This window comes from Heloderma suspectum, chromosome 6 (assembly GCF_057233095.1).
Source record: "Heloderma suspectum isolate Gila_16-S chromosome 6, 16-S_ref, whole genome shotgun sequence".
NCBI classification, from domain to species: domain Eukaryota; kingdom Metazoa; phylum Chordata; class Lepidosauria; order Squamata; family Helodermatidae; genus Heloderma; species Heloderma suspectum.
This window is the reverse complement of record NC_139463.1, coordinates 124,995,526-125,009,626: the sequence shown is the minus strand read 5'-3', so window position 1 is coordinate 125,009,626 and position 14,101 is coordinate 124,995,526. Positions and strand designations below refer to the sequence as shown.

At 49.6% G+C, this 14,101-nt stretch overlaps 1 protein-coding gene across 3 annotated transcripts; it reads left to right on the top strand.

Moving 5' to 3' along the window:
• The first annotated feature begins 5,641 nt into the window (after window positions 1–5,641).
• Window positions 5,642–12,880, top strand: TM9SF1 (transmembrane 9 superfamily member 1). Of its 3 annotated transcripts, XM_084806557.1 has the most exons (6): window positions 5,996–6,016; window positions 7,114–7,466; window positions 7,880–7,955; window positions 8,217–9,024; window positions 9,800–10,073; window positions 10,971–12,859. In XM_084806557.1, exons 2-6 carry the CDS (start codon window positions 7,420–7,422, stop codon window positions 11,362–11,364), a joined length of 1,599 nt encoding a protein of 532 aa, XP_084662683.1. In that variant the 5' UTR covers window positions 5,996–6,016; window positions 7,114–7,419; the 3' UTR covers window positions 11,365–12,859. The 3 variants fall into 3 exon arrangements, with proteins under 3 accessions (XP_084662681.1, XP_084662683.1, XP_084662682.1); XM_084806555.1 differs by lacking the exon at window positions 7,880–7,955 and having other exon boundaries at window positions 5,642–6,016; window positions 10,971–12,880; XM_084806556.1 differs by lacking the exon at window positions 5,996–6,016 and having other exon boundaries at window positions 6,927–7,466.
• Window positions 12,881–14,101: the final 1,221 nt, after the last annotated feature.

Genomic DNA, 14,101 nt, shown 5'->3' with positions numbered 1-14,101 from the left:
AAGAATACGTGGAGAGTGCCGGATAGGATGTGCCGTGAAGGACGGGCAGGTACCGTTGAATGGGAAGCCAGTACGAACCCCGCAACCAATCCCACGAGGAAGGATGGTTAATTTCTCCCACCATGCATTGCAGTTCACAAAGGTCCTGCTGATGGTCTCTCTTTCGTTTTAGTGAGGATGGGGAGATCCTGTTGGAATCCACCTCTCTTGCCCTACTTGAGCCCCAAATGGGAGAATCCAAACTGACATCCTTCCTGGTAACAGCTTTGAAGGAAGTAATGGGATCCAGCTCTCTGGACCCCCACTGCCTTGACTGGAATCCCCCCACCCTACCTGGATCCCCCCACCCCCAGGCTTCTGATGACACCCCAGCATTCCGTCTACACCAGTTGGCTGGTGGGGTTCCGGTTACCCCAGCAATACTTCTGTGGATGGTAATGGGGATTGTGTTATGACAAAGGATGCATGTAGGCTGATGTCCTAAAGTCAGGATTCTAGGTGGTTCTAGCATGGCTGGTGGGGGAATCCTGGGAATTGCACAACTTCTTTCTGTCTAAACATGCATTGGATTGCACCCTAAAGGAATTCGGACAATATGTCCAAAATTAACATTCAAAGCCCTATATGGCTTGAGGCCAGGTTATCTGAAAGACTGCCTCTTCCCATATGTGCCTGCCCGTACCCTAACATCATTTCCAGGGGTCCTTCTCCATCAGCCCCTGCCAAAGGAAGTGAGGTGGTGGCTCCCAGGAAAAGGGCCTTATCTGCTGTGGCACCCTGGCAGTGGAATGAGCTCCCTAGAGAAGTTTGCCTGGGGCCTACGTTGTACTCCCTTCAGCACCAGGTGAAGACCTTTTTATTTCCCCAGTATTTTAGCATTTTAGCTTCTTAGTCTTTTAGCTCTGTTTTAAATCTGTATTTTAAATCTCTGGATTGTTGCTAGGTTTTATTCTGGTTGTGGTTGTTGTTGTTGTTCAGTCGTTAAGTCGTGTCCGACTCTTCGTGACCCCATGGACCATAGCACGCCAGGCCTTCCTGTCCTGCGCTCTCTCCTGGAGCGTGCTCAAGTTCATATTCATTGCATTGGGGATGCTATCTAGCCACCTCATCCTCTGCCGTCCCCTTCTCCTTTTGCCTTCAATCTTTCCCAGCATCAGGGTCTTTTCCAGGGAGTTTTCTCTCCGCATTGGGTTGCCAAAATATTTGAGCTTCAGCTTCAGTATCTGTCCTTCCAATGAGCACTCAGGGTTGATTTCCTTTAGGATGGACTGATTTGACCTTGCAGTCCAGGGGACTCGTAAGAGTCTTCTCCAGCACCACAGTTCGAAAGCATCAATTCTTCGGCGCTCAGCCTTCCTTATAGTCCAGCTCTCACAGCCATACGTTGCTACTGGGAAAACCATAGCTTTGATTAGACGGACCTTTGTCGGCAAGGTGATGTCTCTGCTTCTTACTATGCTGTCTAGGTGTGCCATAGCTTTCCTCCCACGGAGCAAGCGTCTTTTAATTTCATGGCTACAGTCACCGTCTGCGGTGATCTTGGAGCCCAAGAAAGTAAAATCTGTCACTGCTTCCATTTCTTCCCCTTCTATATGCCAGGAAGTGATGGGGCCAGATGCCATGATTTTAATTTTTCTTAATATTGAGTTTCAAACCAGCTTTTGCACTCTCCACTTTCACCCTCAACAAGAGGCTCTTTAGATCCTCTTCGCTTTCTGCCATTAGGATGGTATCGTCTGCACATCTGAGGTTGTTGATAATTCTCCCAGCAATCTGAATTCCGACCTCTGATTCATCCAACCAGGCATTTCTCATGATGTACTCTGCATATAAGTTAAATAAGCAGGGCGACAATATACAGCCTTGTCGTACTCCTTTCCCAATTTTGAACCAATTGGTTGTTCCGTGTCTGGTTCTTACTGTTGCTTCTTGACCCTCATACAGGTTTCTCAGGAGACAGGTAAGGTGGTCTGGTACTCCCATCTCTTTAAGAATTTGCCAGAGTTTGTTGTGATCCACACAATCAAAAGCTTTAGTGTAGTAAATGAAGCAGAAATAGACGTTTTTCTGGAATTCTCTTGCTTTCTCCATGATCCAGCGAATGTTGGGGATTTGATCTCTAGTTCCTCTGCCTCTTTGAAACCCAGCTTGTACTTCTGGTAGTTCTTGGTTCGCATACTGCTGAAGCCTAGCTTGTAGGATTTTGAGCATCACCTTGCTGGCATGTGAAATGAGCGGAATTTTGTGGTAGTTTGAACACTCTTTGGCGTTGCCCTTCTTTGGAATTGGAATGTAAACTGACCTTTTCCAGTCTTGTGGCCACTGTTGAGTGTTCCAAATTTGTTGGCATATTGAGCGCAGCACTTTAACAGCATCATCTTTTAGGATTTTAAATAGCTCAGCTGGAATACTGTCATCTCCGCTAGGTTTGTTGTTAGTAATGCTTCCTAAGGCCCACTTGGCTTCACTCTCTAGGATGTCTGGCTCAAGTTCAGTGACCGCACTATCATGGCTATCAGGGACATTCAACACCTTCTTGAACTAACACCAAAAAAAGATGTCCTCTTCATCATAGGGGATTGGAATGCTAAAGTAGGAAGTCAAGAAATCACCGGGATAACAGGCAGGCATGGCCTTGGTGTACAAAATGAAGCAGGACAAAGGCTAATAGAGTTTTGCCAAGAGAACATGCTGATCATAGCAAACACTCTTTTCCAACAGCACAAGAGGTGACTCTACACATGGACATCACCAGATGGTCAATATCGAAATCAGATTGATGATGTCCTTTGCAGCCAAAGATGGAGAAGCTCCATACTGTCAGTAAAAACAAGACCTGGAGCTGACTGTGGCTCAGATCATGAGCTGCTTCTTGCAAAATTTCGGCTTAAATTGAAGAACGTCGGGGAAACCACTAAACCGTTCAGGTATGACCTAAATCATATCCCTTCTGAATATACAGTGGAGGTGAGGAATAGATTTCAGGGATTAGACCTGATAGACAGAGTGCCTGAGGAACTATGGACGGAGGTCCGGAACATTGTTAAGGAGGCAGCAACGAAATCCATCCCAAAGAAAAAGAAATGCAAGAAAGCCAAGTGGCTGTCTGATGAGGCTTTACAAGTAGCTCACGAAAGAAGGGAAGCGAAAAGCAAGGGAGAAAGGGGAAGATATACCCAACTGAATGCAGAGTTCCAGAGAATAGCAAGGAGAGACAAGAAGGCCTTCTTAAATGAACAATGCAAAGAAATCGAGGAAAACAGCAGAATGGGAAAGACTAGAGATCTCTTCAAGAAAATTGGAGATCTCAAGGGAACGTTTTGTGCAAAGACGGGCATGATAAAGGACAAAGAAGGCAGGGACCTAACAGAAGCAGATGAGATTCAGAAGAGGTGGCAAGAATACACAGAAGAACTATACAGGAAAGATCTGAATGTCCCTGATAGCCATGATAGTGCGGTCACTGAACTTGAGCCGGACATCCTAGAGAGTGAAGTCAAGTGGGCCTTAGGAAGCATTAGTAACAACAAAGCTAGCGGAGATGACAGTATTCCAGCTGAGCTATTTAAAATCCTAAAAGATGATGCTGTTAAAGTGCTGCATGCAATATGCCAACAAATCTGGAACACTCAACAGTGGCCACAAGACTGGAAAAGGTCAGTTTACATTCCAATTCCAAAGAAGGGCAACGCCAAAGAGTGTTCAAACTACCGCACAATTGCGCTCATTTCACATGCCAGCAAGGTGATGCTCAAAATCCTACAAGCTAGGCTTCAGCAGTATGCGAACCGAGAACTACCGGAAGTACAAGCTGGGTTTCGAAGAGGCAGAGGAACTAGAGATCAAATCGCCAACATTCGCTGCATCATGGAGAAAGCGAGAGAATTCCAGAAAAACATCTCTTTCTGCTTCATTGACTACGCTAAAGCCTTTGATTGTGTGGATCACAACAAACTGTGGCAAATTCTGAAAGTGATGGGAGTACCAGACCACCTTACCTGTCTCCTGAGAAACCTGTACGAGGGTCAAGAAGCAACAGGAAGAACCAGACATGGAACAACCGATTGGTTCAAAATTGGGAAAGGAGTACGACAAGGCTGCATATTGTCACCCTGCTTATTTAACTTATATGCAGAGTACATCATGAGAAATGCCGGGTTGGATGAATCACAGGTCGGAATTAAGATTGCTGGGAGAATTATCAACAACCTCCGATATGCAGACGATACCACCCTAATGGCAGAAAGCGAAGAGGATCTAAAGAGCCTCTTGTTGAGGGTGAAAGAGGAGAGTGCAAAAGCTGGTTTGAAACTCAACATTAAAACAACGAAGATCATGGCATCTGGCCCCATCACTTCCTGGCATATAGAAGGGGAAGACATGGAAGCAGTGACAGATTTTACTTTCTTGGGCTCCAAGATCACCGCAGACGGTGACTGTAGCCATGAAATTAAAAGATGCTTGCTCCGTGGGAGGAAAGCTATGGCACACCTAGACAGCATAGTAAGAAGCAGAGACATCACCTTGCCGACAAAGGTCCGTCTAATCAAAGCTATGGTTTTCCCAGTAGTAATGTATGGCTGTGAGAGCTGGACTATAAGGAAGGCTGGGCGCCGAAGAATTGATGCTTTCGAACTGTGGTGCTGGAGAAGACTCTTACGAGTCCCCTGGACTGCAAGGTCAAATCAGTCCATCCTAAAGGAAATCAACCCTGAGTGCTCATTGGAAGGACAGATACTGAAGCTGAAGCTCCAATATTTTGGCCACCTAATGCGAAGAGAAAACTCCCTGGAAAAGACCCTGATACTGGGAAAGACTGAAGGCAAAAGGAGAAGGGGACGGCAGAGGATGAGATGGCTAGATAGCATCACGGATGCAATGAATATGAACTTGAGCACGCTCCGGGAGAGAGCGCAGGACAGGAAGGCCTGGCGTGCTATGGTCCATGGGGTCACGAAGAGTCGGACATGACTGAACGACTGAACAACAACAACAGTTTACAGGATGCGATCAAATCTGAGGTTAATCAGGACCATCATAAGATCAGCTTTCTGGATGTGAAGGTAAGAACAGAGGATTACAGAATTCACACAGAAGTGTATAAGCAGTGGAGGCTGGTAGCTCTGACTTTGGTGGGGCTATTTATCCATTCTGGGTTTCAGTCAGAACCAGCCAGAACGCTAAAAGAGCTATCCAAGATGCTGAGCCCTAGCCCCCAAACAGGTTTAGCGCCTTGGTTAGCTCCTTTAGAGTTCTGGCTGGTTCGGACTGAAACCCAGAATGCATTCACACCCCTGCTGGAATTGGAGCCACCAGCCTGCACTGTGTTTAAGAAACCCACTGCTGTGGTCGCAAGTGGTTAAAGACGGAAGTGCTGCATGGGTGATTCTCCATGTCCTTCCTCAATTTCCCATCTCGAACACAGAGCCCTGGCCCTTTAAGGCGTCCACCCTTCGCATTGGCTCTTCTGTCACAGTGGCTTTCCCCCCCCCCCCCGGGGCTTGAGCGTGCGCCTGTCCCTTTAAGAGGTGGGCGGGGCAAGAGCGGAAGAGGCGAGTATGTTTTCCCGTCTCTATGGAGTCCCGGCTCCCACACCCGGACCTGCGTCTCTATGTGGGCAGTGAGGCCCCCGCGGTCGGCTGAGGGCGGAAGCAGGTGTCGGACGTGGCTGGGGCTGTGCGCGCAGATCGCCTGAAGGACCCCGAGGCGTTTCCAGCCCGTGTTTCCTCAGGGGACTCGTCCCCACCGTCAGGAATCGCGCCGCTGGAGTGGGAGAGAACCGGGGAACGCCGGCTTTGAGAAAGAAAGGGGCTGGGAGTGGGATTGAGGGGGGCAGTGGGGTCAGGCACTGCGCGGGGTGGCCTCTGGGGCTGGGAGAGAGGCCGCCCCCTCCCCTCCGCCTCTTGGCAGCCTGGTTTGCTGCCCTGGGCGACCCTCTCCCTTTTATCCCCCCCTCCCCGGGCAAAAGGAGTTGCCAGACCTGCTGGCAGCGCCTAGGGCAGCCCTAGGAAGACGGGTGAGTGGGGAGGAGGGGGCGCCCCTGGGGAAGGGGCTTGTGCCGCGGTGGTCTGGGGACGGCATTTGCGGGGAGAGACAGAGCGGTATGGGCAGCTGCTCTGCTTAGGGTGGGGGCGAGGGGGCCCCAGGTTTCAGCCACGTCACAGGCTGCCCAGGTTAAGTTTCCGGGGTGGGCATTGCCTGGGGAGTGGGGAGGAGAAGACGAGGCTGGCGTCACCTGCGAAGGCACCCCGCCGCCACCGCCACCGCCAGAGCAGAGGCATCGTAACAGGCGCTTGCACCTGAAGTATCTCCCCTCCCCAGCTTGGCGTTGCTCGGAGCGATGACCACCGGACTGTGGTTCCGCGCGTGTTCTCTTAAGCTAGGATCCCTGACTGGCATCCCCCAAACAGTAATGCAAGCAGGTGGATGCCCGCGGCTTGACTCTTCCCTCTGCCCCAGTCAAATTGGCCTCCCTGAAGCATAGCTAACCCCCTGGGAGGACCTTGATTCTGCCGGTCCAAAGGCACAGGTGGCGGCGTATTGGGCAGTTAGCTTTGCAGTGCCAAAGGCCCACCAGGTGGAGCGGTGGCCCTAACCCACAGATACAAAGGTAGCTCTCTGTGTGTGTGGTGGTGGTGGTGTCGCTGCTTTCTTTTAATGAAACCCACGTAACAGTTGTCGGGATGGAAGCCTGGTTCTGTGTGGGTGGAAGGACCTGAATGAACATTACGGCACAACATCCGTAAACGATAGGGAGGTTGTAGCTCACTAGTAGAGCCCCTCCTTTGCATGCAGAAGGTCCCGGGTTCAATCCCTGGCATCTCCAGAGGGCTGGAAAAACTCCTGTCTGAAACCCTGTGGAGCTGCTGCCAGTCAGTGTCAACAATACTGAGCTACGTGGCCCGCAGAAGACAGCTTCCTATATTCCTCATTGGTTGGTCTCTGGATGGTTACCAGAGTAAGGGATGGATCCCTAGATAGTGGAATACTAGAACCTCAAGTTGGCATTGGTTGAAATTTATGATGATCCAAAAACCATAAGTATAACATGAACACTCACAGAAAAGATATCTCGCTGAAAATAGCTTTCCTCTTCTTTCTCCCAAACCACAGCCCAGCTCCTGCCCCCTTTATCCCAGTATCACCCCATAATGGCCCACCGTCCATCCCTAGCCCTCCTCTTCTCCCTCCTTTCCCTCTTCTCCTTGGCCTCTTCAGAGACTCACTATAAGCGTGGGGGAAAGGTGATGCTTTACGTCAACAAAGTAGGACCATACCACAACCCACAGGAGACCTACCATTACTATCAACTCCCCGTGTGCTCACCGCCTCACATCCGCCACAAAAGCCTCACCTTGGGGGAAGTGCTGGACGGGGACCGCATGGCGGAGTCCATGTACGAGATCCATTTCCGCGAGAATGTTGAGAAGAAGGTCCTCTGTGAAATGGAGCTCTCACCTGAGCAGGTAAACCCAGTCAGAATGACTTGATTCCGGTATCTGTTCCAGGGTTGGGGGTGGTCTGTAACTCCCATGTTTCCTTGGGCATGCCTAGCTTGACTTTTAAGCTTTGTAGCTGGTTCCACTCGCTGTTTCAGAGTCTTAATTTCCCACCATGGGGTTGTAGCAAAGTTAGTCTTCATCGTGGCTAACTGAAGTCCCATTCCATTCAATGGGGTGACTAAGTAAGACTAACATTGGACACAAACCTATGTGTTGTTCTAGTGAGTTACGGTGGATCAGGCTGGGTGCAGGGTATGCGGGTCTTTTTCTCAGCTGTGGGAGTGAACTGGAAGCTGGTGGGTTAAACTGAGGAGCAGTAGGGAGACGCGTTGAAAGCAAAAGCATCCTGGGCCCATTTCTTTGCTTTCATTCCCAAGGAAAAGAACCAGTCGGGAAGCCCAAGGACCCAGGCTCTCAGTTGCTCTTCCTGGTGTCATGGATCTGCCACAAAAGGTTGGTGGCACAGCCCTCAGTGTGTTCAAAATGACTACTGAAGAAAGTGACTGTTCTCTCTCTCACACACACACACACACACACACACATGCAAAAGCTGCCTTGTGTTGGAGCTGCAAGCACCATGCAATTAATCAGCTATGGGTAGTTAACTAGCAGCCAAAGGCCGCCTAAATGCTGCAACTATTGACTGATAACACTCAGCAAAGACCCAAAGCCGTAACACTGGACCTGTGGTGATGGCTCCCTTCTCTCTGCCAGGTGGAGCGCCTCCGCCAGGCCATCGAGGAGCTGTACTACTTTGAGTTCGTGGTGGACGACTTGCCGCTCCGTGGCTTCGTGGGCTACATGGAGGAGAGTGGCTTCTTGCCCCACAGCCACAAGATCGGCCTCTGGACCCACCTGGACTTCCACTTGGAGTGGAACGGGGACCGTGTCATGTACGCCAACGTCAGCGTCCGCAATGTCACGCCCACCAGCCTGGACGACGTCCGGAGCGTCCTGTCCATCGCCCACACCTACAGCGTCCGCTGGTCCGAGACCTCGTTGGGGCGGCGAGGCGGGCGCCGGGGGAGCCGCAGTGGGGGCGACGGCTTCTTCCCACGCACCTTGGAGATCCACTGGTTGTCCGTCATCAACTCCATGGTGCTGGTGTTTCTCCTGGTGGGCTTCGTGGTGGTCATCCTCATGCGGGTCCTCAAGAACGACCTGGCTCGCTACAACCTGGGCGAGGAGGCCTCCTCCTTGCCCGCGGGCGATGACTGTGACCCAGGGGACAACGGGTGGAAGATCATCCACACAGATGTCTTCCGCTTCCCGGCTTGCCGCAGCCTCCTCTGCGCCGTGCTGGGCGTGGGCAGCCAGTTCCTGGCCCTGGGCACGGGCATCATCGTGATGGCCCTGCTGGGCATGTTCAACGTCCACCGGCATGGCGCCATCAACTCAGCCGCCATCCTCCTCTACGCCCTCACTTGCTGCATCTCCGGCTACGTTTCCAGCAACGTCTATCGCCAGATCGGCGGCGAGCGCTGGGTCCGGAACATCCTGCTCACCACCAGCCTTTTCTCCGGTGAGGTCCCATCTAGTCGAGTCCTTGTGTATTAAGGCAGCCTGGAAATGGAGGCACTCCATCCTTCTTGGAGGAGGCTGTGATTGCCCCGTTCCTTTCCCCAAAGGGTTGGGACACTCTGGCTCCTCCTCAGTGGTGTCTCTATGGCACAACCTTCCCTCTGGCTTCCTGCATGACAGTTCAGTCTTACTAATCCATGCTAATGGCAGCTGAGTTGAGCTGGTGCTCTCTAGTCCATTTACATTCTAGAATCTCTCCTGATACTTTACCGAGGAGATGGATGGTTGGGCCCTGCTTGACTTTCTTCAAGCAGAATGATTTGGGATACCTGAAATCTATGGAAGGCAGGTGGTTTGAGCCTCTGTGTTCATCCTGCAGGAGTTCAATAGAAGCTCTTTGCAGGACTCTGGTTTCTAGTCTCTGTGGTTTGCGAGGGAGGGGGCTATCCACCCCACACACTTTTGGGAAATCTCTATGGCACATCTGGGCAATTTCTTTGTCATACAGAAACACACTGGAGAATGTTGCCATCCCTATGTGGATTCATGTTTGCCCCCTTGAGGACTAGAAAGGTGCTTTTCTCTGTAAAACAAAAGCCGATTTCTCAAGGGCCTTATTAGAGGCTGTGTGCCACACAAGAGGAAAGGGGTGGGGGGTGTTCAAAGTAACAGTCCATACAGTTGAAGCTCTGTAGTTTTGTATGAAAGGGCGTCACCTTTACACATACGCACACACCCATGGTGGTTGCTGACTATCTGTGTCTGTCTCTGCTCAGCTCCCTTCTTCCTGACGTGGAGCGTGGTCAACTCAGTCCACTGGGCCAACGGGTCAACACAGGCATTGCCAGCCACCACCATCTTGCTCCTGCTCACGGTTTGGCTGCTGGTGGGCTTCCCACTCACCATCATTGGGGGCATCTTTGGCAAGAACCGGGCCGGCCCCTTCGACGCACCCTGCCGCACCAAGAACATCGCCCGCGAAATCCCACCCCAGCCCTGGTACAAGTCCACGCTGGTGCACATGACCATTGGAGGCTTCCTGCCCTTCAGGTGAGTGACAGCATGGAGGCAAGGCAGGACTTCTTGTATCTCTGCCCACGCCCTCCTTCCCTCTCTCCCCCTTCAGTTTTTATCAGCTTGGGCTGGTTCAGCAACTGCGGCCCAATCCAGAGAAAGCTGACCTAGCCACAGTGACACATGCCTCGGTTACGCCCAGATAAGAGTACCGCATTGTGCTGTACATGGGGCTGCCTTTGAAGACTATTCAAAAACTGCAACTGGTACAGAATGTGGCAGCCAGAACGCTTCTGGGAGCTAGGCGTTTGGACCATATTACTCCTATTCTGTATTGTTTACTTTGGCTGCCTGTTAGTTTCCAGGGCCCATTGAAGATGCTGGTTTTGGCCTTGAAAGCCTTAAATGGTTTGTGGCCACAATATCTGAAGGACTACCTACACTTGTATGAGCCAGCCCACAAGAGCCATGACACTGACAGGCACTCGGAATAGGGCTTTCTCAGTGGTGGCCCCACACCTTTGGAACTCCCCTCCCTAAGGAGATACATACGGCCTCATCACTGCTGGCTTTAAAAACACACACCTGAAGACACATTTATTCCAGTCTGCACTTAGTGCTTAAAAAACTATTTGCTCTTTCTGCTGTGTGTAGTGTGCATGCATGCGCATGTTTAATTGTAATTGTACATTCATGTTTTTGTAGCATTGTAATCTGCCTTGTGAGCCCTGAAAGGTCGGTTAAAAATCTCAGTACTAACAACAACTGCAGCCTGCTTCACAGGGTTGTAATGAGGACAAACATAACATTACAAAAAAGAGAAGTCAGAAGAGAGGCCTTGGATGTCTCGCCCCAATATTGCTAGAGGTTGGCAGGTCACTAGTTGTGGAAGATGAGTAGCTCTCACCATGTGTGCCTCTCTTCTCTCGGCAGTGCCATTTCTGTGGAGCTGTACTACATCTTTGCCACCGTGTGGGGCCGGGAGCAGTATACACTCTATGGGATCCTCTTCTTTGTCTTTGCCATCCTGCTCAGCGTCGTGGCCTGTATCTCCATTGCCCTCACCTACTTCCAGCTCTCGGGCGAGGACTACCGCTGGTGGTGGCGCTCTGTGCTGAGTGCTGGCTCTACCGGCCTCTTCATCTTCCTCTACTCGGTCTTCTACTACTCACGGCGCTCCAACATGTCAGGCGTAGTGCAGACGGTGGAGTTCTTCGGCTACTCTCTGCTCACAGGCTACGTCTTCTTTCTGATGCTGGGGACCATCTCCTTCTTCGCCTCCCTCAAATTCATCCGCTACATCTACGTCAACCTCAAGATGGACTGAGCAACCCCACCTCTGCCCTCATTGGCTGGGGCTGCAATAATGCTCTGCTTTCCCATTGGCTGGGATAGATGTGGCTCAAAGTGGTACCTTCCATGACGGAATTTCCCCACCAATTGGCTAGCCTAGGCATAGTGCAAGACGCTCTTGTCCCATTGACTGGGATCTCAGCTGAGCTCTGAGAACTTGGGCTGCTTATGACCTTTCCCTCTATTGGCTGGACTTCTTTGAGAGCTTCTCAGCTCATCACAGTGGCACTTGCTTGATTGTGAGGAAGTGGGGGAAACGGTATCCTTAAGTTCTCCACTCCTCTTGGTCAGGCCAGCTAGCCAATCAGTGAGCCCTGTAAATCTAGCCAATTAGTAAACACTGCAACAGATTTCTCATCTCCTTTTTAAATTGGTCAAAACCACAGTTTTTCTGCTGGGCTGAGAGTAATTATTACTCTCTTTTCACTGGTTGAAATGTGTCCAATTGGCAGAGGCCTCTTCCCATTGGCTGGGCAATCTGGCCAGTTGACAGAGGCCAGTCTCAGTTAAACAGACATTCTCCTAAAAAGGAAAGTCCGGCTTCCATTGCTGAGCAGTCGGAAACTCTGAAGTTTTCCCCACCTTGATTCTCTTCCTTCAGAGCTCTTATGCAAATGAATGACAGATCCCAGCCAATCATATCAAAATACAAATTAAAAAACACACTGACCCATAGAAGGACCAGCAGGGCCAGCCTACGCAGATGCAAATTGGCCCAACACCTGGCACTACCCTTGGGGGTTTCCCCTCTCCAGGATCTTGAATCTGGAAGACAATTTGCCGGCTAAGGATAGCCTTCCCCAATCTGGTGGGGTCAATGGGAGTTGTAGTCCAAGACATTTGGAGAGCACCAGGTTGGGGAAGGCTGCCTAGAGGTTTCCTTTGCCTAGATCCCCTTCCTGGGTTAAAAATTGACAGAGGTTAAAATTGATCCCTCTACTTTTGGAGGGGATGGGGGAGAAAGAGTTTGTATAACGTTTTTGGGGTGGAGGGTCCAAGATGGATTTTTTATCCCTGCAGCTTTTCCCTTATCTGCATGCTGGAGGAGAAGAGTAGGGAGCGATAGACTTGCTCTCTTTATACACAAGGGATCTGGCCTCTTTGGTGGCTTCATATAGCTGGCTATTCTCGCCTGGTAGATGGGTCAGTTTCACCCCCGCCCCCAAATCAGGGTGTTCCTCGTTCCAAGTATTGCCAGTATAATTTCTCTCTATGTCCTTTGAGCTCCCAAGGTGCCTGGCGCTATTATAGTATGGGTGGGAGAGAATCTCTCTCTTCCCCTCACACCTGGGTGAAGAAATGCCTATAATTATATGTGGAAAATATATATATGAGGAGTTCTGTATATTAGCAAGGATTGAAGTTGGGTTATTTTTTAATTTGATGTTTTGGTTTTGTTTCTGTTTCAATGGTTCCTTTTTACAGATCTTGAAATTAAACTTTATTAATAAAAGAAAGCCTAAATGCAGACTCTGGTTGTATCAATACAGACTATAGAGGTGGCTTTCTTAGTCTTCCATCCCTTCCCTCAGACTCCAGCTCGTGTCCATGAGATAGTGGATAAAACCAGCGCTGTGTCAATTCTACAGAAGCATCCCACAAGCATAGAGTTTGGTAACGGGTGGAAAATTCCACATATGGAAAATCTCTGCTTTCACTTAGAACAAACAAAAAGGGTTTCTAGTCCTCAACGCTGTGAAAGTAGGCTCAAAATCTTCAAATAGTTTATTTGCACATTTATATCCCACCTTCCTATGACAAATTGGAACCGAAGGAAGTTTACAAATGGACCTTGAATTTTAATTTGTGGGATTCATAACCAAGCCTAATACTAAAATAAACCAAATAGCAGTACAAGTAGCATTATAAAACATAATAGAAACTACATAAGCAACAGCAGAACCAAAAACATGGTCAAAGACTCCTCCAAAATTGCCTGCAGGATTAAAAATGGTCTTATGGGCCTGGTTCAAAAAGTGGGGTGGGGTGACTAGATTTGGAGGGTGGGGGAAGAGTTTGGGATAGCTCCTTCTCTCCCTCATCCCCTGGTGAGCTGAAGAATGTGCTTGTAAGGTAAAACAAATGGACTTGATTTGCCTGGCATATACGATAAGTTCCAGAGGCTCAGCCTTGCTTGTCTTTTGCAGCGCACACAAGCAAGAATCTTCTGTCACCTTCTGTGAGGAAGAACATGTGATGGCCCACATCTTGTGGGAATGTGACACCCATCAGCGCTAGAAAACAGAAGGAGGTGATCATCCAAAGTAGACAAGAGAAACGGGTTCTGAGGATGCAAGATAGAATTTGTTATACAAAGCCCAACATGTTTCGGCCTCTTTTATTTTAGGCTTGCTTTAAGGGGCTGTAACATAAATGGTAATAAAATTTACAAATAGGACAACATATAGTTAAAACATTACTGCAATATAAATTGCCACAAGGGCTAATACATGCATAGCATTATTTTAAAAACCATATAAACCTATTCCTAAAAATAACATATAAATACATACTAAAGAAAAAAGTCTGCAGATTTTTTCAGCAAAAGATTGTCTCCTGTGTCAGTCTACTGGTAACCACGTAGTCTAAATTAAGACCTTGAATTTTTACCACTCCTATGACGTGGGTGATGGAGGGTGCAATCCTACCGGGATAGGCAGCTGCCTCTGAACTTGGAGGCGACCGCCTATCCAATGCAGGGCAGGAGAAGC

Bases quoted from the DNA above. Each gene is read 5' to 3' on its own strand.
- TM9SF1 (XM_084806555.1), top strand. From the start codon at position 7,152: ATGGCCCACCGTCCATCCCTAGCCCTCCTCTTCTCCCTCCTTTCCCTC. The intron at 7,467-8,216 runs GTAAACCCAGTC...TCTCTCTGCCAG, and splicing joins TGGAGCTCTCACCTGAGCAG to GTGGAGCGCCTCCGCCAGGC. The intron at 9,025-9,799 runs GTGAGGTCCCAT...GTCTCTGCTCAG, and splicing joins CACCACCAGCCTTTTCTCCG to CTCCCTTCTTCCTGACGTGG.